The following is a 24,968-nucleotide window of genomic DNA, read 5'->3' on the forward strand; positions in this document are numbered from 1 at the left end:
TGGCGAAACAACTGTTTACTAGGTGATGAGGCCGCGTCATCAGTCGCTGAGCCGCGATTGGCCGAGCACAGTTATGCTCAGCCAATCGCGGCTGAGCAGCTGATGACGCGACAGAGGGCGGCCGTCACTCGGGAAGATCGGAGGTGTTTGGGCCAGCCGGCCGAAGATGACGTTTGGCACAAGATGGCGGACGCGTGTCGACACGGATCAGGTATGTATAGTGCACTACACTTCCGGGTACACGGGTGGGGGTGGTGGGACAAGGGGAAGGGGGCCGTTCACAGACATAACATACATTACAAAGTTGTATAACTTTGTAATGTGTGTTATTCTGTGAATAATTTTTTACCGCCGCACTACCCCTTTAGGGCTGCAAAACTACTGCACTTTCTAATGCAAAAAAACAAAACTAAATCAGGATTCCTTTTGCTTTTAAATATACTGCACTGACCACATTATGGAAATCATGTAGTCTGTCTTTATAAAAGTTAACAGGAGTCATCTCTAACAGCTATTTGCACCAGCTACAATGGAAACCTTTGTGTAGGAACACTATAGCAGGCATTTCAGTTGTGTTGTAGACACCATTTTCTGGCATAGAGGGCCCAGATGCAAATAAATATATTCATAAACATTTGTTTTGCAAATATTTTGTTTGCATCTTATCCCTCTGCTCCAGTGGGGCAGGAAAGAGGCGTAACGGAGGGAGCAGCTGCATGCAGAGGGAGTGTGGCCTCTGAATGCGCAACAGTTAACATTTTTCAGGCCAAAAAAATTGGCAGTGATATCTACGCCAGCTCTGAGCTCCAGACACTGCAGGCTATAGAAACCTTACTATACAATAGCACATATACAAGCACTATGCAACAGACATGTATTATCACTGGGTTTTTCCAGTAAAAATTAAACAAAACCATTTATTTCAGAAACATTTAGAATTTGAAGCCAGATAAAGTCTCCAATTCACAGGAAACTTTACAATTATTAATATAATGCATGAATATTAGTTATAGTCACTAATCAGACAAATATAATAAAATACAAATCTTTCATATAGGAAATAATCTGTGTGATGCAGCATTTATTATCCCATTGTTACATTGAGCATCTCCTAATCCAAGATCAAAGCAAAAAAACTAAGATTTACTGTGCCAAAAAGTGGCCCCCACACAGTCTGAGGGTAGTGGTATATGTATGTTTAGCCTACTAAACTAATCTTTTTTTTTTTTTTTTACTAACACGACTTATCACATCATCTTTTTTCGCTGCTGCCTTCGGCATCCATGCATGAACGTAGTTTTAAAATGATTACTTTTAAAACAGTACTACCATCCCTTAACTTTGATGTCAAAATGCAAAAAGGTCAGCAAAGCCCCAGTGTTAAGTCTCAAAACACGGGACTGGCCATATATCCCTATTGGGAAGGACCTAGCAAAAGGATGGCTCTTGTATGGAGACCAGAATAACCACCATCTTAAGTCGCCCCTTCAGTAAATATTCAACTCAGTTACGAGTTTGACGATACAACCAGGGAAATACTAAAGCCAGGTATCCATCCACAAGCAGCTGTTTCGGAGTGTTGCCACTCATCAGTGTGGGTATGTGGGAGCAATGCCTAGTAAAGCCATACGGCAAACAGGTCGCTGATCTCAGGGAGACCAGTAAAAGAATACACTTTTGGCTGCTGGTTAAAGCGCTCAATACAGTGAAATCCTAGGTGCATTGCTCCCTGGGAAACATCAATATGCAAAAAAGGTCCGCAGAGCCTCAGTTTCGAGTCTCAAAACACAGGACTAGCCAGATATCCCTCCTAACAAATGGCTCCTGTAAAATGTAAATGTAAAATGATCACTTTTTAAACAGTACAACCCTACTTTGACTTTGATAGTGGTATTCCTTAACGCTTTAAGGACCCATGACATACAGGTGATTCATGGAATCCTGTCACTTAAGGACCTATGCTGTACCTGTACGTCATGGAGTCCGGCGGCATTTTGAAGTGAGCTCAGGAGCTAAACTCACTTCAGAGCACGTGGTGATCGGCTGCTATATGCAGCCAGATCCTCACTGTTAATAACGGGGAGCCGCGGCCCGCCATTAACCACTGCAGTGCCGCGATCACAGAACTTACATTACTGAGAGGAGCTGCACTCCCCCAATAAGGTTACAACACCCCTTTTTTATAAATAAAACATAAAAATAAATAAATATACATATTATATACTGTAGCGTGCGTAATCGTCTGATCTATTAAAATAAATTAATATTTTTCGTACAAGATAAACGCTGTAAACAAAAAGCGGTAAAAACGCCAGGAACGATTATTTTTATTATATTTTATTTAAAATAAAATGAATAAAAATTGATCAATTATGTCTCATCTACATAAATATGGTATTAATAAAATCTAGAGATTGTGGCACAAAAAATGATACCCAAAACCCCATACTGTCCCGTACCTGAAAAAATAGAAAAGCTATAAAAGTCAAAAAAAGGGCCATTGTAATTACACCTATTAGCAATTTTCTTTTTTACTGTTAACAAAAATAGTAAAACACTCAATCCAGTTCTGGTTTTGGTTCACAATACTGACCAAAAATACTGTGTGGAAACATAGCCTAATTCTGCATTTTATTTTAAACTAAAGCCAAAAAAGAACAACTACTTACGTTTGCCTCTCTGTAAAGATAACGTCTATGCCCTGGGCCTCCCGATCATTCTGTGCTTTTAGCTATAAAAAAGAAAATAGCCCCCATGAGAAATCTTAAACTATTTTCATGATTTTTAACAAAGTAATGTAAACATTCCTGTGAAGAATAAGTAACATCTACATCGACATCTGCTATCTGATGCAACAAACTGAAGAGTGATACCCAACATGCGACAAAAATGAAACCTTGCTTCATTGCACATGTGTTAGAGTTAGCTCCTAATGATGTATACCTGCATCACTGTCAATCATGCCTGGAGAGGATGTACGTGGGCACATGTAACAACAGCAGATGTCAAAAGGACACTGTTACCCAATGAAAATGTGTTTACATAACAAGATCTGAATATGTAACTGCAGTACTACTGGCTTCTTTGCAAACACCAGTGCTATGGATACCCTCTCTCATTCATCAATACAGATAATAGTGATTAGCCTGACCTTTTACACATATGCGAACGTAGTTTAAACTGGGATGAGCAGCCACCACTTGTGAAATAGCTAGAAGAGCACAAGGTGGGGCCACTAGAGGGAACCAAAGTTTAAAGCGACTCTGTACCTGCAATCTGACACCCCCCCCCCCCCCCCAAAACCACTTGTACTTTCGGATAGCTGCTTTTAATCTAAAATCTGTCCTGGGGTCCGTTTGGCAGGTGATGCAGTTATTGTACTAAAAAACAACTTTTAAACCTGCAGCCCGTGCCAAACGAGAGTATCTGTGCCCTAACTTTGCACCACCCCTCCGTCCCTCCTCCCCACCCTCCTAATCATTAGGAATTCTCCAGGCAGATTGCCTCCTATTCTCCACCTCTGTCAGCCCGGCACATGTGCTGGATCGTTAAAGGGGTTGGCCACTTTATAGTAAAATAGGTCAGTACAAAGTATTAGTAGGTGTACTCAATGTATATACTGACAGCAGCTCCCTCTGTACCTCATAGAGCTAAAATCAGACTCCCCTCATCCAGGCTGTGCTGTCCTGCTCTGTGGTGTTTCTGTCCATAAAATGGCTGACATGGAGGAGCATGTGACATGCCCTGTCCACTGTGTCCTCTATAGACATATACAGGCTCAGTGGTGGACACTGGGGGCGGGGCTTGGTCACATGCTTCTCCATGCTTCTTATGGACCAAAACACCACAGAGCAGGGCAGCCCAGCCTGGAGGAGGGGAGTCTGATATTAGCTCTGTGAGGTACACAGGGAGCGGCTGTCAGTGTATACAGTGTATATTTTACTATAAAGTGGCCAACCCCTTTAACCTCTTAAGGACGCATGACGTACCTGTACGTCAGGCACCCGTCAGAGGTGTTCAGAGCAGGGCCGCGCGGCGACCCCGCTATGAACCGCAGCGGTTCCAGGTGCGGGTATTAGCGGGCACGGTCCAATTGCCGTGCCCGCTAATACAGTAATCAGATGCAGCTGTCAAACATGACAGCTGCATCCGATTACCGGACGCAGCTTATCCCTGGTGTCTAGTGGGTGAGATCGGAGCGAGCTCCGTACCTGCTGCCGGCCGGGGACCTTTCCAAGATGGCGCCGTCCCCGACTCGGCACTTGTTTGTTTCCGGATGCAGCAGCCGAAAGCAAACGAGTGCCGATCTCATGCAGTGTACTTTACGCAAAAATTCAGCCTGTCATTGCAAAGTACAATTAGTGACGCAAAAAATAAGGGCTCATGTGGGTTTCTAGGTGGAAAAATGCAAGTGCTATGGCCTTTTAAACACAAGGAGGAAAAACCGAAAACGCAAAAACGAAAACTGTCCCCGTCCTTAAAGGGTTAAGCACCTGTGCAATGTTCAGCATGGAGAAAATGTTCCAGTGGGATTTCTAATTCCAGTGAGGAGGGACGGAGGGGTGGTGCAAAGTTAGGGCACAGATACTACAGTTTGGCAGGGGCTGCAAGTTTAAAAGTTGTTTTTTAGGACAATAACTGCATTACCTGCCGAACAGACCCCAGGACAGATCTTGGATTAAAAGCAGCTATCTGAAGGTACAAGTGGCTTGGGAAGGGGGGTCAGATTGTGGGTACAGAGTTGCTTTAACCCCTTAACGACAAAGGGCGTTTATTTACGCCCTGTTGTCGTTAAGGGCGTTCAGAACGAGGCCGCGCGGCGACCCCGCTCTGAACCGCCGCGATCCCGGGTGTAACCCGGGGCCGCGGATATAAGCGGGCACGGTCCGATCACCGTGCCCGCTAATAAGGTAATCGGATGCAGCTGTCAAAGTTGACAGCTGCATCCAATTACCGGATGCAGCCGTTCCCTGGTGTCTAGTGGTGGAGATCGCTCCCCCGGGACGTTGTCCTAGAGGAGCGATCTCTGTGACTGCAGCAGCCGAAAGCAAACGAGTGCCGATCTCATTGATCTTTGCTGTATAAGTATACAGCAAAGATCTCAATGAGAGATCTGAGTGTATATACTAGAAGTCCCCCAGGGGGCTTCTAGTATAAGTGTAAAGAAAATTTTAAAAAGTGTTGTTGTCAATAAAAAGTCCCCTCCCCTAATAAAAGTCTGAATCACCCCCCTTTTCCCAGGTTATAAATAAAAATAAATAAATAAACAAACATGTTTGCTATCGCCGCGTGCGTAATCGCCCAAACTATTAATTAATCACATTCCTGATCTCGCACGGTAAACTGCGTAATCGCCCAAAAATCCCAAAGTGCAAAATTGCGCAATTTTGGTTGCATCAAATCCAGAAAAATTGTAATAAAAAGCGATCAAAAAGTCGCATATGCGCAATCAAGGTACCGATAGAAAGTAAACATCATGGCGCAAAAAATGACACCTCACACAGCCCCATAGACCAAAGCGATTTTAAGGAACATATATTTGTTAACAATGGTTTGAATTTTTTACAGGCCATCAGATACAATAAAAGTTATACATGTTCTACAGTATATCGTTTTAATCGTAACGACTTGAGGAACACATATAACAAGTCAGTTTTACCCCAGGGTGAATGGCGTAAAAACAAATACCCCCCAAATAAACAAAAAAATTGTTCAATTTCACCACACATTTATTTTTTTTCTGGTTTTCCACTGTACTTTATGAAAAAATTCAGCCTGTCATTGCAAAGTACAATTAGTGACGCAAAAAATAAGGGCTCATGTGGGTTTCTAGTTGGAAAAATTTAAGTGCTATGGCCTTTTAAAGGTAACCAATCACCTAAAAAATCAATATAAAGGCAATAATATGTGCTAATACACCCCCTAACACACTTTCCATACATGTATCTATAGCAGCTGCCCCTGCCCCACACACCCCAAAATCATACTTTGATCTTGTCCTCGCCGTATGCAAATTCCAGGAAGGTAGTCATGTGGGCGTTAGTTCAGTGCAAGTAGTCACGGCCTTGGGGGCGGGGTATCGCTGTAATTACGCCTCTATGGGCATCATTCACAGCCCCCTGACACTGCATCATCATAGGGGACGGGGCCTGGACTGTGTAACTGAGATACGGTGGCTCCCTATCCCCGCTATATGTGTGATCAAGCACTGGCCTCTCATACCGGCAGCTCATGCTGAATGAATGATTATACAGCCAGCACATAAACCAAAGCGCCGTTGCTGTACTGCTGGCTGCTGAGGGGTTAACCTCATTCATTCAGCGTCTCAGCGAAGCTCCTATCCCCCCTCTGGCAATTACTGTGGCCCCCCTCCTCTCTCCATCTCTCAACAATCAGAAACATAGTTTATATACTTATCATCCCTCCTGAGCGGCTACTGTTTGAATTTCCCACCGCCTGCACACCCCTGATTTCCATTCTTGGTCTTCATTTCTTCTTGGTTTCACCTTCCCATGATGCACTTTGGCTGCTGTGACATTGCAAGTGCCTGCCCCTCCATTCACTTCAACTCCCATCATACACTAAACATGACCCCCTCTCTCTCTCTTCAGTCAGGCTGCCATATAATCACACAGGTTGTCAGCCCCTGCACAAAAGCTGCACACACATAATTTCACTTTGCAGGATGGCCATCCCTAATTAGGTCAGGGCAGCAGGGGAGAGATAAGACTGGGGTCTGTGTAGCTCATCTGCCAGGAGTCAGTCAGGAGGGAAGATAAGCAAGTGACATGACTCCTTCACTCACTGAGTCCACTCGGCAGCAGGAAGTGGGGTCCTGTAGCTGGCTATGTGCTGGGAGTCAGTCCTGAGGGAACATAAGCAAGTGACATGACTCAGATGGCTTGCAGTTGCTCAGCCAATCGGAGCTGAGCAAGCAGAGTCACCTGACAAGGTAGGGGAGGGGAAGGCTGATGTAACAGGAGCTAGACCAGCCCTCCTGCTGATGACTCATGGTCACAAGAAGGAGCTCAGAGAAGAGCCTGGTTACAACAGTAATTAAGTATGTGTGAGTTTCCTACACTTCCTGGTGGGGGGTTGAGGGGGGAAAAGACAGGGAAGGGAGGCAGATAGGTGATTGAAGCATATTACACAGTTATATAACTTTGTAATGTACTTCAATTACTGGGAAAAAGTTTTTCATGGGAGTTGTCCTTTAATAGATGTTAATGACATGTGTAATTGTGTTATTGGGATCTCTGTTCCTTTAGTAAAGTGGTGACACTTACCATGTTATAGTCATTTAGTACTTCTTCCATGTCTGTGTTAGTATTCAGCTTGTCTACCAACTGAAAAATAAACAAAAGATCTATTATAGCCAATAAGGTACGCTTTCTTTACTGTTTTCTTCTCAACCAGTGAGGCTTACACAATTGCCCTTAGTATAGAAAAAGGGTTGTCCCATATGGTTATGTACCTAAGAAGAACATAAGGATCCCAGGCTGTCTGTTGAATAGTTTCCGATTTGTTGTGGACAACATATTTCTAAGCGCAACAATAGGGGGGCATCTATCAAGACAGTCTAACATAAAGCGCTGCCCCATGCCAGATTTACTGAGAGGTGCATGTCTCTCACTAAATTCTGTGAATCTGGGGCTGCTCTGAACTGGTGTAGATTTTTTACATGATTTCTGATAAATCCACTAGGATTACAGGGTAAAGTGTAACATGTACCATGTTGTAGTCAGCAAGCTGTCCTTGTTGTTCCTTAATTTCATGAGCAAGCACTTCGGCTCTGTGGAAAAATGAGAACAAATTATTTAAATTTTTTCTACATTACATATAAAATAGAGCAGAAATTCACTGCAGGTGGGTTTAACATTCAGCCTATGATTTCCTGACATAACAGCACAATTTCCTGGTTTCCAGCGATTCATGAAGTGACAGGTCTTATTTTAGGTTCCATTTACACGTATCGCAACAGATTTCTGGTAAGATAATGATTCTAACAACCCACCCACCCCCAAACCGCTGATACTGTCCGTTTCATAAGAGTAAGGCTCCATTCACACAGAGTAAAACTGGCGGAATTCTCCGCTGTGGAATCCCTCCAGCCTCCATGTCATAATGACAGTCTAGGGGAGGCTCGCGTGCCTCCTCTCTCCGCATCTCTTTGCGCTGAAGAATGAACATTCTTTAGCGTGGAGAGAGGAGGCGCGCAAACCTCTCATAGACTGTCATTATGACATGGAGGCTGGAGGGATTCCGCAACAGAGAATTCCGCCAGTTTTACTAAGTGTGAACGGAGCCTAAGTCCTTCCCCGTTGTGTCTTTTAAAATACGCAGGTACCTTGGTTAGGATAAAATACAATCTTTTAATCTGCAGCAGCCGAGTCTATATAGCATGGCCTAGAGCGTCTGTGCCCTAGTCCTGCAAAACCTCTCCTTTCTTCCTCCCTGTCCCCCTGGCAGGATTTCTCCTATTTGTTGCTTGCCTAAACAGTGCAAATATGCTGCTTCAAATCATTAACGCACATGTAATTAACCTCCCTGGCCATCTGTTTCTGCACTCTGTAATACAGGGAGGATTAATCACAGTACGGTCCTAGCATCAAATAGTGCAAAAAAACAGCCAGTCAAGGACACTGTTTATATGAGCTGCCTCGAAAGAAAGGGGGAGGTGGGAGAGACAGAAAGATCAGATCACACACAGTTTTTTGTGTCTTCAGCAGAAAGCAGCCAGCTCAGAACTGTGGAAAAGAGACTGAAAAGGTAATAAAAAGTATTGAACAAATTGTTATTCTCCAGGAGGGGGAATAATTCAGCATGTATATTACTTGAGGGGAATACCCCTTTAAGGATGTTTTAAGCATTCTCTACAAAGCAACAGCATAAGACATGACTTGCCTTTTCTCATAGGACAGATACAGAGAGTTTTCCTGATTATATGTATCAATCTCTTTAGTAAGTTTTGTAATTTCTGCTGTAAGTTCATTGATTTTGCCCCTGAAGATAAAAGAAATTAATATTAGCTATACAAGTAAATAACAAATATTTGTTTAGTTTTAAATTAAAATAATTTTTTTTTTGGTAATCTATGCCTTGTCTTGACTTAAAACGACTACTGTTAAATTCAACAAACTTCGCATAAAGCTTAGTATAAAAGAATAAAAAACAAAACAAAAAAAAAAACTTTGTTATATTTTATGTCAGAGGAAAATGCTTGTTTCTCCCTTTATTAGCCTACCTCTCCCCTAACCTCTTAATTCCCTCTAAAAGCCCTATAAGCCAGGGCTTTAAGCACAGCCTATAGTGATCAGTATTGCTCTATACTGTCCTTCAGGGTACAAACCCACACACCGTATACGCAGCTTATTTAATGCTGCGATACGCAGCAAATACGCAGCAAATACGCAACAAACACGCAACAAACACGCAGCAGATTAGATCTAAATAACTGAACACAGCATCAAATCTGCACCACCAAATCTGCTTCAAATCTGCTGCGTTTTTGCTGCGTATCTGCTGTGTATACGGTGTGTGGGTTTGTACCCTCAAGCTGCTTTTGCTTCTCTACTGTGTGTGTAGTTACTGTATACAGCCACACATTAGAAATTAGTAGTAGTAGATGCTTGGAACAACCTTCCAGCGGAAATGGAAGGTAAATCCACAATGAGTAAATGTAAACATGCCTGGGATAAACATATATCTATCCTAAGATTGAAATAAGAAGTTAATATTATAAGGGCAGATTAAATGGTCCATGACGTCTTTTTCTGCTGCTAATCTTCTTTGTTTCTAAGGGTATATTCACACGAACGGGCCCGCAGCGAGATTCTCGCTGCGAGCCCGGCAGGTCCTGGCAGTTCCCATACACTACATACTCGCTGCGGTCTAAACGACCACAGCGAGTATGTAATTCTGCCGCCCTTAACCCCTTCTGCTCCCTCACGGCTCCCCCGCTGTAAGCATACTTTACCTGTCCTTGCTGCACGGGTCCGGCGTCCTGCTCTCCCGTCCGGCCAATCAGTGGCTGCAGCTGGGCAACACACTGATGTAGTGTATGTAGTGTATGGGAACTGCCAGGACCTGCCGGGCTCGCAGCGAGGATCTCGCTGCGAGCCCGTTCGTGTGAATATACCCTTAATGGTGCGTTCACACCTACAGGATCTGCAGCTGATTTTCTGCAGCAGATTTCAGTTAAATAACTGAACACAACATCAGATTTGATGCTGTGTTCAGTTATTTAACTGAAATCTGCTGCAGAAAATCAGCTGCAGATCCTGTAGGTGTGAACGCACCCTTAGGGTATAAACCCACACACCGTATACGCAGCAAATACGCAACAAAAACGCAGCAAAAACGCAGCAAATACGCAGCAGTTTGATGGTGAAGATTTGATGCTGTGTTCAGTTATTTAGATCTAATCTGCTTCGTTTTTGTTGCGTTTTTGTTGCGTATTTGCTGCGTATCGCAGCAGTAAATACGCTGTGTATACGGTGTGTGGGTTTATACTGTAAAATGGTGCTACTCCTCATCTACACACCACAGTTTATCCTGAAAGTTTACCTGAAATGACAGGTATGCTTTAAAAGGGCATGTGTGAAATCACCCTTATGTGCATAACAGTTTGCTGTTATATCAACCATTGAAAGTAAGGGAATGTAAAAAGTCTCAATTAAGACTAAAATAAGGCATCTGATGGAACATGCTGCATTTCAAATTATCAGGATGGATTACAAACAGGAGATTATTGCATAGCCCTGTCATCCACAGACTCCAAATACATTTGTGATTACAAGTCCTAATACCCCTGCAATCCTTAATATATTACAGGGCTCCAGACTAAAAAATTTACCTAGGAGCCATTGGCTCCTAACCTGAAAAATTTAGGCGCCAAATAGAATATTTGGTCGCCAACATTTTAAAACATGTAAAATTAATGTTATGTTAAATGGGACTTACTGTGTGCAGAGGCCACGGCAGCATCCTCCTTTAGATTCTTTCTTTTCTTAGTTTGAAAACGTTCAACATGGAAACTTGCAACTTGACAACCATATACCCCCCTGCTGCCGGTGTGTTCCCTCAGCCAGCTGCCATTTTACCGGCAATGATCTACTATATATATATATATATATAGCCCCCGGCAGCCGATGACATATAGCCCCTGTGGCAATGTATATGGAAAGTGGTACTGTGCAGTGTATACATACACACACACTGAGGGAAGTGGTACTGTGCAGTGTATATACATACAGACACATTAAATGATTAAAGAAATATTAACATACCTAATGAGCCCAAGAAAGTAAGATTTGTCCATAATCTGCCTTTGGGGACCTAAAAAAGTAAGGTAAAATATTCTTGTAAACCTTGCAATACGACAATTTGTCTTTAAGCATTTCCTATTACAGCATAATATGATTAAAGGAGAAGTCCAGCTGAAAAATTTATTAAGGTATTGTATTGCCCCCCCCCAAAAAAAGTTATTTTAATCAGCACTATACACTTATTACAGGAAATGCTTATAAAGTGCTTTTTTCCCTGCACTTACTACTGCATCAAGGCTTCACTTCTTGGATAAAATGGTGATGTCACGACCCAACTCCCAGAGCTGTGTGGGCTGTGGCTGCTTGATGCAGTAGTAAGTGCAGGGAAAATAGCACTTTATGTGCATTTCCCATAATAGGTGTATATTGGTGACTTGTATAAATTTTGGGGGGCAATACAATACTTTAATAAAAAGTTTAGCCGGACTTCTCCTTTACAGAAAAAAAAAGATACAAACAAAAATAGAAACAATATTGTGATATCAGTTGGGCTCCATATGTAAGTTGGACTTACATAGGCAATCAGTCCAACTGATCATATGTGCAATTTACATTATTATTATTTTTTCGTTATCAGGCTGTAAAACAAAGCTATACTTACTTGTAAAACACAGCAATCACTGCGCTCAGGGAGATCAGTGAAAAAAATCCAATGAAGTACTCACTCAAGAGTCTCCATTGATACATTGCCCCTATAAATTTAAATATGCAAAAAGAGGGTCCTTGGAGCTTCAGTTGCGAGTCTTAAAACACGGGAATAGCCAGATATTCCTCCAGGGAAGGAAAACCTGTTGACGATCTCTAAAATGTATCAATGTATCAATTTATGTCTGTATCAATTTGTTTCTGCTCAGCACCATTCGCCTCTACATAGTAGCAGGGTGAGTGATGTATGGATTTATGCACCTTTTGGTTATTTATTTTGGGTGGGTCATGGGGGATTGTGTGTTTAATTTTCTTTTTCTTGTGTATTTTTCATATTGTTTTGACTGTCCCACTAGGGGACTTGGCTGTGCCATGTGCTGCTGGCTGGTATAATACACTGCAGTACAGATCTCTACTGTAGAGTATTATGGCTGTCAGTGTTACACGGACAATCATAGCAGATCAGTGTCTGCCGCAGGGCAGAGCCTGAATGGCTTGTATAGCCAGGACATCAGAGATCTCCAGTTGCTGTGGCTACCAACGGCACTATACAATCGCCTTGCAGAGCACCAATAGGGAACAAAGGTAGATTTGCAGTTGTACTGACTGTAGCATATAAAGGTGAACTGTCAGGATGGGAGTGTGAGGGGTGGAAATGGTTAATCAGTTCAGATGAAGTGCTGAAACTGTGGCAAGAGCCCAGCAATATGTGACAATCGGGTCCTGTCAAGGGTGACAATGGTGCTGCTTATCACCTACAAATATCACTACAACTAACCAGGCCTGTATTTAGAGTTCATGCTGCCCTAGGCACCTTGCTTGCCAAGGGCCCCCCCCCCCAGTTACATGCATGGTATATACCCTGGCACTTGGGTGCCGCTCTGCTTGATGCCCGCTATTCTTATCAAACAGACGTGATGGAGGAAGGGAGGAGGCCGGGGACGTCTTAGTTCGGGGGCCGCTTCTGTCCAGTGTGGGACTGGGGGACCTGTGGCCCACCAATATACAACCAGTGAGACACGACATGCTGACCCCGTCCTTTCCTGAATTCATCTGTATCTGTGACAAATCCCTACATTTATACAGCTCTCAGGCTATGCTGGGAGTTGTAGTTTCTCAGTGGACCACCCTTTAATAAATCACTGTGTGCAGAGACTCCTGGTGGCTGCAATCTGTGGGTGACAACCATCAGCCCTTAATGTCCAGCAATACATCTGTCTACGCTGTACTACAACTCCCAGCATATCCTGAGGGCAGCAGACTGTCAGTACATGCTGGGAGTTGTAGTTCCTGCAGCTGTTGTAGTTGGGTCCTAGGTGCATTATACACTGGATTCTTTGTGGGAGATCAGAATACATAGAACTGTGGGGGCTCAGTGCAGGGAAGTGACCCCAGAACAGCACTAATAGGGGACAGAACAAAAATATCTCCCCCTATCCCCTATTAGTGATGTTCTGAGGTCACTTCCCTACACTGAGCCCCCACAGATCTCTGTATTCTGATCTCCCACAAAGCATCCAGTGTATAGGACCCAACTACAACAGCTGCAGGCACTACAACTCCCAGCATATGCTAAGGGCTGCAGACTGTCAGTACATGCTGGGAGTTGTAGTGCCTGAAGCTGTTGTAGTTGGGTCCTATACACTGGATGCTTTGTGGCATATAAGTATTCATAGATCTGTGGGGGCTCAGTGCAAGGAAGTGACCCTAGAACAGCACTAATAGGGGATAGAACAAAGCATCTACCCCCCCCCCTATTAGTGCTGTTCTAGGGTCACTTCCTTGCACTGAGCCCCCACAGATCTATGTATTCTTATATGCCACCTAGGGCCCAACTACAACAGCTGCAGGCACTACAACTCCCAGCATGTACTGACAGTCTGCAGCCCTCAGCATATGCTGGGAGTTGTAGTGCCTGTAGCTCTTGTAGTTGAGTCCTAGTTTAAAAGTTTGCGCTAGTGTACTGTAGTGTCCGCGGGGCTGTGTCAGTACACTACCGCAAACCATACACTGACCCATTTAGACCCCAATGGTACACAGGCTCTGCACACTATAGAAGTGTTTACAGTGCAGTTACTAATGACTCACAGGTGACGTCTTCTCCTATTACCGTCGCTAACTTTTTGCTTTCTTCTCCATCTGGCAGCCATCATGAAGACTTCTCCGACCACAACTTGTCTGCAGGCGGGCAGCTGGGGGTGACGGGGGAAGGGAGGCAGCTGGGGGTGACTGGGGAAGGGAGGCAGCTGGGGGTGACTGGGGAAGGGAGGCAGCTGGGGGTGACTGGGGAAGGGAGGCAGCTGGGGGTGACTGGGGAAGGGAGGCAGCTGGGGGGGGACTGAGGAAGGGAGGCAGCTGGGGGGGGACTGGGGAAGGGAGGCAGCTGGGGGGGGACTAAGGAAGGGAGGCAGCTGGGGGGGCGGCTGAGGAAGGGAGGCAGCTGCGGGGGGACTGGGGAAGGGAGGCAGCTGGGGGGGCTGAGGAAGGGAGGCAGCTGCGGGGGGGACTGGGGAAGGGAGGCAGCTGGGGGGGGCTGAAGAAGGGAGGCAGCTGGGGGGGCTGAGGAAGGGAGGCAGCTGGGGGGGTGACTGGGGAAGGGAGGCAGCTGGGGGGTGACTGGGGAAGGGAGACAGCTGGGGGGTGACTGGGGAAGGGAGGCAGCTGGGGGGGGCTGAGGAAGGGAGGCATCTGGGGGGGCTGAGGAAGGGAGGCAGCTGGGGGGGTGACTGGGGAAGGGAGGCAGCTGGGGGGGTGACTGGGGAAGGGAGGCAGCTGGGGGGTGGTGACTGGGGAAGGGAGGCAGCGGGGGGGACTGGGGAAGGGAGGCAGCTGGGGAAGAGAGGCAGCTGGGGGGGTACTGGGGAAGGGAGGCAGCTGGGGGGGGTACTGGGGAAGGGAGGTAGCTGGGGGGGGGACTGAGGAAGGGAGGCAGCGGGGGGGGGACTGAGGAAGGGAGGCAGCGGGGGGGGGAATGGGGAAGGGAGGCAGCTGGGGGAGACAGGGGGGAAAAGCTGGGGTGACAGAGGGGGAGCAGCTGTGGTGACGGAAAGGGGGAGCAGCTGGGGGTGGCAGGGGCAGGGTGAGAATCTGGGGAGGCAGCGGGAGCATCTGGGGGGGCAGGGGGAGCCAGTGGGGGGGCAGGGAGAGGATGGGGCAGCTGGGGTGGCAGGGGAGAAGCTGGGGTGGAAGGGGGAGAAGATGGGCAGAGGGAGAAGCTGGGGGGCCAAGGGGAGAAGAGGGAGCAGCTGGGGGGCAGCCGAGCAGCTGGGGGCACAGGCAGGGGGAGCAGATGGGGGGCACAGGCAGGGGGAGCAGATGGGGGGCACAGGCAGGGGGAGCAGATGGGGGGCACAGGCAGGGGGAGAAGCTGTGGGGGGAAGAGAGAACAGCCGGGGGCAGAGGCAGACTAGTCAGGTCCCCCCAAAGCAGCTTCGGGGCGTCCGGGGTGAGCTTCTTCCGGCACACGCTGCTTCTATCTCAGGCCGGCAGCTCACCCGTGCAGCCCCGCGGTGCCCGAACTTCTTCCTGCTGCAGCGCTCGTGACGTCATCGCGCCGAGCAGGAAGAAGTTCGGGCACCGCGGGGCTGCAGGGGTGAGCTGCCGGCCTGAGATAGAAGCAGCGTGTGCCGGGGGGGCTGCACAACGGCGGCGGCGCACCCCCACCCCCGGGCGCGGACTAGGCACCCGTGGTCCGGTACCTAGGGCGGCGGGGGTTAAAAAAAAATTTTTATTTAAAAAAATATATTTTGATCCCTGCAGGTGCCGCCCCCCCGCAGGGCGCCGCCCTAGGCACCGGACCACGGGTGCCTAGTGGCAAATACGGCCCTGCAACTAACCTAATTTATCTATGTCTGAGTTTTTTTACCTTTCATTCCAGTTTTCATTCCACTGAGGCCCTGCTGAGTAACAGGCCGGTCAGCCACTTTTATCTGAGCCGAGAGTACTCCGCCTGCAGCAGGAGGCCCACCACGTGTTCCAGGTCTAGCAGTACCAGGTGGCATCTGCGGGGACAAAATAAGAATTACTACTTTCTGGGAAAACATTTTCTTAGAATTTCTTAAGGACAAAGTACTAAATGGCTGAAGCACTAAAGTTTAGACTCTGCCACAGGAAGGTTTACAGTGCACATATAAGCAACCTGTCTTTTTAGGACAATACAGTCCAAGAGCAGTCTCAGAAAGTGACACCAGGGATTAGGGTAGATTCAAATACAAACAAAAACGTGTCACAAGAAAAGCCTTTGGTGTCTCTGCCCACTCAAGGACAGAGTTGTTCCTATTTTAGCTGTGTGCTTAAGGTTATTGTCTCTTTATAATGCAAACCTTTGGTCATGTCTGAGGTCCAGAGCACTCTGCATCTGGTTTTCATGAACCCCTTAACGACAAAGGGCGTAAATGTACGGCCTTGTGTAGTTAAGGGCGTTCAGAGGGGGGCTGTGCGGTCTGATTGTCGTGCCTGCTAATTAGTTGACAGCTGCATTTAAAATGCAAGTTTTTCCCTTACCTGGTGTCTAGTGGGGGAGGGGTGTCGCAGAAGAGCCACCCCCGCAACTTTACCCGGTCGGGGTCTGCGCCATAATGGCGCTGATCCCGGCTCGGCATTCTATTGCTTTCGGCTGCAGCAGCCGAGAGCAATAGAATGCCTATTTTAATGATATATGCAGTATATTTATACTGCATAGATCTCGATGAGAGATGTAAAAAGAATAAAAAATGCTTTTTTATTAATGAAACACCGTGTGCGTAATTGCCAAAACTATTAATTTATTTCATTCCTGATCTCTCACAGTAAATGGCGTAAGCGCAAATTCCAAAGTGCAAAATTGCACATTTTTGGTCGCATTAAATCCAGAAAATAAAATAATAAATGTAATAATGTAATAAAAAGTGATTAAAAAGTCGCATATGCAATTTTAAGAAACTTTTTTTTTTTAAAGGGTTTTAATTTTTTAAAACCCATCAAATAAAATAAAAGTTACACAAGTTACATATCGTTGTAATCGTAACAACCTGAGGAACATGCATAACATACCCAAGGGCAAACAGCGTAAACACGAAACCTCCCCAAATTAAAAAAATGTGTTTTTTTTTTTTATTTCACCACACATTAAATTTTTTTCTGGTTTCACAGTGTACTTTATGCTTTTATGCAAAAATTCAGCCCGTCATTGCGAAGTACAATTAGTGGCACCAAAAATAAGGGCTCATGTAGGTCTCTAGCTGAAAAAATGCAAGTGCTATGGCATTTTAAGCACAAGGAGGAAAAAACGAAAGCGCAAAAATGGAAATTGGCCCGGTCCCTAAGGCAGGGATGGGGAACCTTTGGCCCTCCAGCTGTTGTAAAACTACAATTCCCATCATGCCTGGACAGCCAAAGGATGTCCAGGCATGATGGGAATTGTAGTTTTGCAACAGCTGGAGGGCCGAAGGTTCCCGATCCCTGTCTAAAGGGATTAAAGAAGAAGTCTGGAGTAAATAAACATTTTCAAGTAGACAGAGCAGGGAGGAACATAATAAGCAAGCCCTAATTACCTCTCTGTGCCTCTGTAGTACTGACTCACCTCTCCAGGGCTCAGGGATCTCCTGCTGCAGTAACGTCCCAACTCAAACGATGGATTGCCCACTTAGCCAATCAGTAACTGGGGCAGGATACTGCTGCAGCCACTGATTGGCTGAGAGAACAATCTATCAGCCCAGCCGGGTATTTCCCCCGAATCGTGATGACATCCGAACTCGGGGGGAAAATGGGTTCCAGTGGGAATCATGAAGCCTGTGACACTGCGCTTCGGGGGAACTGGGAGAGGAAAGTAGTACTTGTTTATTATGTTCCCCCAGCAAATTATTTTCTTCTCTGGACTTCTCCTTTAGGAATATCTCTGTACTTTGCTCCATTCAGCTTTTTCGCAACCCAGACCAGTCTCCGAGTCCCAGCTGCTGAAAAACATCCTTACAGCATAATGCTGCCTTCACCATGCTTCACGGCAGGGATAATGTTAAAGGGAACCAAATCAGCACAGTTTTGCTGAAACAGTTCCCAGCTGCACAGTATAAAGCTACTGTAGCTATAGCGGTAGCTTTAGATGGGGGAAAAAGTAGTTTTAGTCAGGAGCCTGAGGCCGGGAGAGGGGTGGCAACTAGTCATCTGGATGGGGAGCTCCCCGTGGCTAGTCATGGCTCCCTGCCTGTCAGCGCGCAGTCCAGTGATGATTGACAGGCAGAGAGGCCACTAACAGGTCTCTCTGCTTTCCCTGAGCTAAAGCTACCGCCGCAGACACGGCTGGTAGCCTCAGGGAGCTGCACAGTAGCTCTATACTGTGCAGCTGGGAATCATATCAACACAATTGTTGGTTCCCTTTAAGCAGGTGATGAGCAGTGCCTGGTTTTCTCTAGACATGACATTTAAAGAGGCCAAAAAGTTCAATATTGGTTTTATCAGAATAGAAAATCTTGTTTTCCGCAGACTGAGAACCCTTTTTAGCAAATTTTTATGTCTTTTACTGTGATGACATTGGTAATGAGAAACAACTTCACACGTGTCAATCAGCACTTTTTACCTACGTAATGGAGGTGTGGTGGAGTTCAGTCCATTCAATCCTAACTCAGAGCCGATGGCTTGAATATTGTTATGATATGTAAAGTCGGCTAGCTGAGAGATGTTATAGCGGTGTGGTGACAAATTATGTCCAAACAACTGAATTTACCACAGGTGACTGATTCAGAAACATGTTATTGTTTCCTTTTCAAAAGGCTTTCTAAAATCTCTAAAATTCAAATTTTCACATGTTTTCACATTCTCATTATGGGGTATTGAATTCCTTGTTGTTTGGGCACAAGGCAGCAATGTAACAAAAGTGAAAGGGTGAAGAGTGAAAAGTAAAGACTTTGACCCCATGTAGGGGACTGTCACCCAGCTTTTTTACTTCATAGCAAATATACACAAATCAAATACATAACAAAAAACTATGTTAAATAGAAGATTGCTGAACTATACCTCTAAATAATGAAAATTATTTAAAATGAATAATGTATATTTGTAATGTTCAAGTAAAAGAGAAAATGATGAAATCTCATAATTGGTTAGGAAAAATTATGAAACAACAAAACAACAAAAAAAACTTCCGACCAACCAAAGCTGCGGACTCAAGAGTAGCGGTGGTGCTTGATCAGAAAAAATAGTAGGGCTTTTTCTGACACTCCCAACAAACAAGGAGCAGTTTTTTTTTTTTATTTAACTTATTTTCTCATTGAAACTGACAGTCTCCTAAGTACTTACTGTGGAAAGCCTACTCGCTGTGGGTGGCACTCGGATTCCACTTGGAGGTCTGTTTGGGACGGGACCAATGCCTGCCCTTGAAATGGGACGTGCTGACGGAGGCCTCTGGTTACTTGCCATATTAACCGTTAACTGCTGTGTGGAAAGAATTTTTAAGATGTAGACAGTGACTTGTAGGAAATCAGCATGACTATAGTGCTATGCAATTACCAGAATATGTAAAAATCCCACCCAAAAGTGATTTTCTGTCATGTCACTGAGACACTTCCGAAAGGGTACAATGATTTCCAATTTTTCCCCAAAGATATCTCTGAATTCTGAAACGGCCCAAATACTGCTTGAGTGAAAGATTCCAAGAAATGTACAGTAAATGACTAAGCTCCATAGAGCACCACAGCTTGCATGATCTGAATATCAATGGTGGTCACAGACTCCACCAATGTGATCTTCTCACAAGTCTGAGGCAGATGTTAGAAGATCACAATGGTAGAGCTGTATATAATTGAACTTGAATTGAACTTTAACCCCAGGGGGTACTGCTTACTAATCTCAATTTCTAGCATACAACATAATATGTTGGCTGACGTTAAGAGGTGAATGGAGCAGCAGGGTTGGCTGCTTCTGATCTTCTGTTCTAGTGACTCTGGTAGACTCCATCAGTTCATCTATGCAATGCTATAGCATTGCATAGATCAGTATCACCAATCTAAAGATTTCTTAGTAAAGTTCCCTAGGAGGTCTTAACAAGTGTAAACATGAAAAATATTTTTTTTTCAGAAAAATATAAAAAGCCCTCCTATAATAAAAGTTCAAATAACACCCCCTCCCTTTATTTTATGGCACCCACTGTGCTTATATACTCATTACAAACATTGTAATACCTTTTCTGTAGGCATTATTTTTGTTTATTAAAGAGTAGGACATTATAGGGGAAATAACAGTATTTTTTATTTACTTTAGTGTTATTTTTTCTTTTTCCCCCTTAGGCAACTTGACGCTGCGACTGTCTGATGGCTGGTATTCTCACTGACACTGCCAGCCTATCAGACTAAGGGGCCCATTACACAAAAAGATCAGCGTGCAAAAAAGAAATCGCTGAGGAGACAGCACATCCAAAAGTGATGACTGCTTGAGAAAGGCTGGTTGTACAGCCGAAACGTTGCACTGGTGTGATTAAAGTGAAGATTACTTTTGGATGTGCTGTCTCCTCTACATTTTTTTGGATACCCTAATACGGACCTTGGTCCGGTCTGGTAAGACAAGCACTCTAATCTCATATATTGCCTTACTGGTGCTGCTTAGACTTTTGCTTGGACAAAAAAAATTGCTGTCTTGTTTCAATTTAAAGTGACTCTGTACCCACAATCTGACCCCCCCAAACCACTTGAACCTTCGGATAGCTGCTTTTAATCCAAGATTTGTCCTGGTTTCTGTTTGGCAGGTGATGCAGTTATTGTCTTAAAAAACAACTTTTAAACTTGAAGCCCTGTGCCCAATGGTCGGGGGTTAGATTGTGTATGAATTAGGCTGGCACAACCTTTGCGTCCCTCCTCCCCGCCCGCCTTATCATTAGGAATGCTCCTGGCATATTTTCTTCTGTTTGAACATTGCACAGGGGCCTTAAAGGGAATCTGTCAGCACCTATTCTTGGGTTATCTAGAGCCGTCTCATACCTCTATTTTCCCGATCGGTCCTGTACTTTCTTTAATTTATCTGCGATGATAGCTTCGTGCCGCACTTTGGCCCGACTCACCACTCCCCCTCACAGCTTGTGATTGGTGTATTGGCGCATGTGCCGTAGTGCATCGGAGCCATTGAGGGCATAGGCTTTAGCCCTCAGTGCGCCTGCGCCGCTCCGACGCACTACGGCGCATGCGCGAATCACGCCACGGGAGCGTGCATGCACTACACCAGTAACCAGGAACCTACAGATGACGCGCCAGGAGGCCAGGGGACAGGCTCCATGAATATTCAATAAAAGCTGGAAGGGGGAGTGGTGAGGTGGGCCAAAGTGCGGCACAAAGTCATCACCTCTCCCCCTCTTTGACAGTTATGAAGATAGATTACAGAAATTACGGGACCGATCGGGAAAATAGAGGTATGAGACGGCACTGGATAACACAGACCTTCCTTACACTGTCAGCACCTCAGACCAAGAATAGATGCTGACAGATTCCCTTTAACGATCCAGCCCATGTGCCGAGTGACACAGGTGATGAATAGGAGGCAATCTGCCTGGAGCATTCCTGATGATGAGGAGGGCGGGGAGGAAGGACAAAGAGGGTGTGCCAGCCTGATGCATATGTAAATGTAAGCCACGGCCATAGGACACAGGGCTGCAAGTTTAAAAGTTGTTTTTAGTACAATAACTGCATCACCCGCCGAACGGACCCCAGGACAGATCTTGGGTTAAAAGCAGATATCTGACAGTACAAGTGGTTTGGGGGGGGGGGGGGGGGGGGGGGGGGGGGGGGCAGATTGTGGGTACAGAGTCACTTTAAGCAATCACACCACTAACAAATATCTGCTGGTACATCGCTGACTGCATCTTTTTAGCTGGCCGTAAAATCATTGTTACTTTGCTTGCAAATCTGTGGGTGTATGCACACTTGGTTTGTAATTCAGATAGTAACTAACAACTATTGTTTTGTCTATTATGAGGAATGATTTCAGGTCGTTCATTTGTAATCATTAGTTGTTAATTGGCTTTGTTTAGTGTGCTGCCAATAGACTCTGTTCTCATGGTCGGTGGGCTCCGTGGCCATCAGCCATGCTGACAAATCAGACCTCATATGCCTGGGAAACCACTGCTCTCCGCGGCTCCTTCCATGGCCATATAAGATGCCCAGATGGTATATATGCAGCATCCCAATGCCCTCCAGCTATCTGCACCCATACTGGGATAGAGGCCCCGGATGGGAGCCTGGGATGCAGAGGAGAAAACGCTCGTGTGAATCCCGTCATAGACTGTCCCGGGGGTGATGTGCAGGGACACCACCTGATGGCTCAGGCCACCTATATGTCGCTACATACTGAGAATAACGCTAGAGGAACCATAAGGATTTATCTAGCTGACATCTGCGCTACTTGCAGTGGAGCACAGGCGGCAGCCGCCATAAGCACGGCCGTACAATGCTGCTTCTCTGACCGCAGTCACCTCACCGGAGACAGGACCGGACGGAGAATCCCAACTCCCATTACTTACATCCTCCGCTTCTTGCAATCTCCTGGTATCCTGGCAACAAAGTCACGTGAGTACAAATAACCAACCAAAAGGATTGAGCAACAGACAGCATTCTCTAACTGAACTCTCGCGTGAGGAGCTGCTTGCGGTCATGTGACTCAGGCTCAACCGCTGGTCAGTGAAAGAGATTGTGTCACAGAAAAGGGAGGACTAGGGGTGTATACATGCATGAGTGCACGTAGGGTGTGTGTATATATATATATATTGCTTTGTAGTGACAGAGCCGCGGTGCTTCAAAGAGTTACCCCGCTGCCGGCATGATATTGACACATCATGCCAGACAGGGAACAGATCCATTACACTCCTTCCCTGTCAGTAAGGTCCACAAATATGCAGAAGTGTGAATGCCCCCTGAGGCTGGCTCCAAACTGCGATTTTCCTATCCACTCAATGTATCCGTTTTTAATTGGTTCCTTTATTGCAGTGCTTCTCAAACTGAGAGGTGGGCCTCACCATTGAGGCGCCCCCTAGTTGTTGATGAGGCCCAGCTGGGGAGCCAGTTTTTACAGGAGAAATGGTCCTTTTACACGGAACGATAATTCGCCCGATCGCACGATTAACTATTTTGAATTAACGATGTTTTTTTTTTATAACGATCAGCGTTTAGACGGAACGATACATCGTACGGAAAAACCGTTATGCGATCGTTTTGCGATCACTTAAGCCTATCTCGCACATAGGTGAAATCGTTGAAAGAATGTTTACACGGAACGATCTGCAAATTTTTTGGGACCAACCAACGATAATTTGATAACATGTTGAAAGATCAAAATGAACGATTTCTCACTTGTTTAATCGTTCTCAGCGTTTACACGGAACGATTATCGCTCAAATGCGATCGTTATCGTGCAAAAACAAAGGATAATCGTTCAGTGTAAAAGGACCTTTACTATGATCTGCACAGTCCTTTTGCTGCCTGCAATAATCTCCATTTTAGCAACATTATTAACTCATTTTGTACTTGCTTTATTAGTATATAGAGCTTGGGATATGGGTGAAAGGTAGCCCTAGCATTATTTCCAGCTTTTACATGGACTTTCACCACAGATAGTGAGGCCCAGGCACCCTCTTTTTTTTAATATTTTAATTTTTTTTAAAAGCCATCAAATAATATAAAAGTCATGCAAGTTACATATCGTTGTAATCGTACCGACTTGAGGAATATAGATAACATGTCAGTTTTACCATAGGGGGAATGGCGTAAACACAGAACCCTTAAAAATAAAAGGAATTGCACCTTTTTTTCCAATTTTTTCTTTATAGACATTTTATAACATCTCACATCACATCACATAGACAATAGATATAAAATGTTTCAACAGACATCATCCTTTTATAAACCCTATCCCACCCACCAACCCACCCAACCTGGATGTGGAGAGAGGAAAAAAAAAAGGGAAGGGGGGGGGGGGGGGGGGGGGGGGGGGGGGAAACCCCTACCCCTACCCCATCATCAAAAACTCCATTTACCCCATAGAGCCTGGAATTTATACAGACCTTCTTTTTTCCGAGCAAACCAGATCCTCTCATAGCGTTTAATGTTGTTAACCGTATTAATCCATTCCTGCAAGGAGGGCGGATGTTGTGATATCCAATTCCTAAGTATTACTAATCTAGCGTAAAATAATACTTTCACAATTAATTTAGCATGAACCCTCAAACCCCCCGAATCTCCCAGTATTAACGCCAAAACATCCCTAGGGATGCTACAACTTAATTTACCCTCCAAAGCAACGCATACCTCCTCCCAGAAGGCAGCAACCCCAGGGCAGGACCAAAACATATGAAGAAGACCGACAGCTTCCTGTCCACATTTAGGACAAACAGCCCTGGAGGTGCTGCCCACACGAGCAAATTGCCTTGGGGAGTAATAACAGTGGTGCCAAATTCTGAATTGTGTAAATCTATGTGCTTCAGATATAGACATAATACGAAGATTACTAAAAATCCGCTCCCAAACCTCCCCATTTAACTCTACCCGAGGCCCACTCCACCAAACTAAACTCTTCTCCACCACCTTATGTGTAAGTTCGTGAATCATATTTTTATAAATAAAAGAAATTGATTTCTTGCCTGGCTGGTCATTGACCAGTCTTTCAAACGTGACACTTCTAATAATTATTAATCTACTTTTATCTATTGTAAGTGATTTTGCAGATACCAGTTGCCTATAATAGAACCAATGCTTATCGCTCAATCCATAAGCTTCTTTCAGTCTCTCAAACTCAAATAAGAGTGCCATTATCAAACAGTTGACCAACCCTAGTGATACCCTTATCCCCCCAAAACTGAATACATTCTAATTTCCCAAATTCAGGCAAGAAATTATTATACCACAGTGGGGTAAAATGTAAACTCCCCTCTATACCGCATTTCTCCTTAACATACCCCCAAACCTTATCAATCAGTGTACAAAATAACCAACCTTTATATATCCCCTCACAAATAATACCAGACTCCAAGAGCTCCAACCATGTGTT

General features: G+C 45.1%; 2 protein-coding genes across 4 annotated transcripts in view; one reads left to right on the forward strand and one right to left on the reverse strand.

Annotated features, from left to right (window-relative positions):
- IFT74 (intraflagellar transport 74) overlaps window positions 1-22,511 on the reverse strand; it is a 92,150-nt gene extending 69,639 nt beyond the window's left edge. The window contains exons 1-8 of the mRNA XM_069961993.1: window positions 22,450-22,511; window positions 19,245-19,379; window positions 15,838-15,973; window positions 11,289-11,337; window positions 8,905-9,003; window positions 7,732-7,792; window positions 7,287-7,346; window positions 2,670-2,731 (exon numbers count right to left, since the gene is read on the reverse strand). Coding sequence (XP_069818094.1) covers window positions 2,670-2,731; window positions 7,287-7,346; window positions 7,732-7,792; window positions 8,905-9,003; window positions 11,289-11,337; window positions 15,838-15,973; window positions 19,245-19,364 — 587 coding nt within the window. The 5' untranslated portion in view covers window positions 19,365-19,379; window positions 22,450-22,511. The remainder of the gene's footprint in view (window positions 1-2,669; window positions 2,732-7,286; window positions 7,347-7,731; window positions 7,793-8,904; window positions 9,004-11,288; window positions 11,338-15,837; window positions 15,974-19,244; window positions 19,380-22,449) is intronic.
- A 59-nt stretch (window positions 22,512-22,570) lies between these two features.
- Window positions 22,571-24,968, forward strand: part of PLAA (phospholipase A2 activating protein) — a 54,722-nt gene continuing 52,324 nt past the window's right edge. Inside the window, exon 1 of one of the 3 annotated variants that reach the window (XM_069961989.1) lies at window positions 22,571-22,602. The gene's annotated coding sequence lies outside the window, so the exon portion shown is untranslated. Of the gene's footprint in view, window positions 22,672-24,968 lie in introns of all 3 variants that reach the window. The other 2 variants (XM_069961988.1, XM_069961991.1) reach the window with 2 other exon arrangements.

This window comes from Dendropsophus ebraccatus, chromosome 3 (assembly GCF_027789765.1).
Source record: "Dendropsophus ebraccatus isolate aDenEbr1 chromosome 3, aDenEbr1.pat, whole genome shotgun sequence".
In the NCBI taxonomy this organism is placed as follows: domain Eukaryota; kingdom Metazoa; phylum Chordata; class Amphibia; order Anura; family Hylidae; genus Dendropsophus; species Dendropsophus ebraccatus.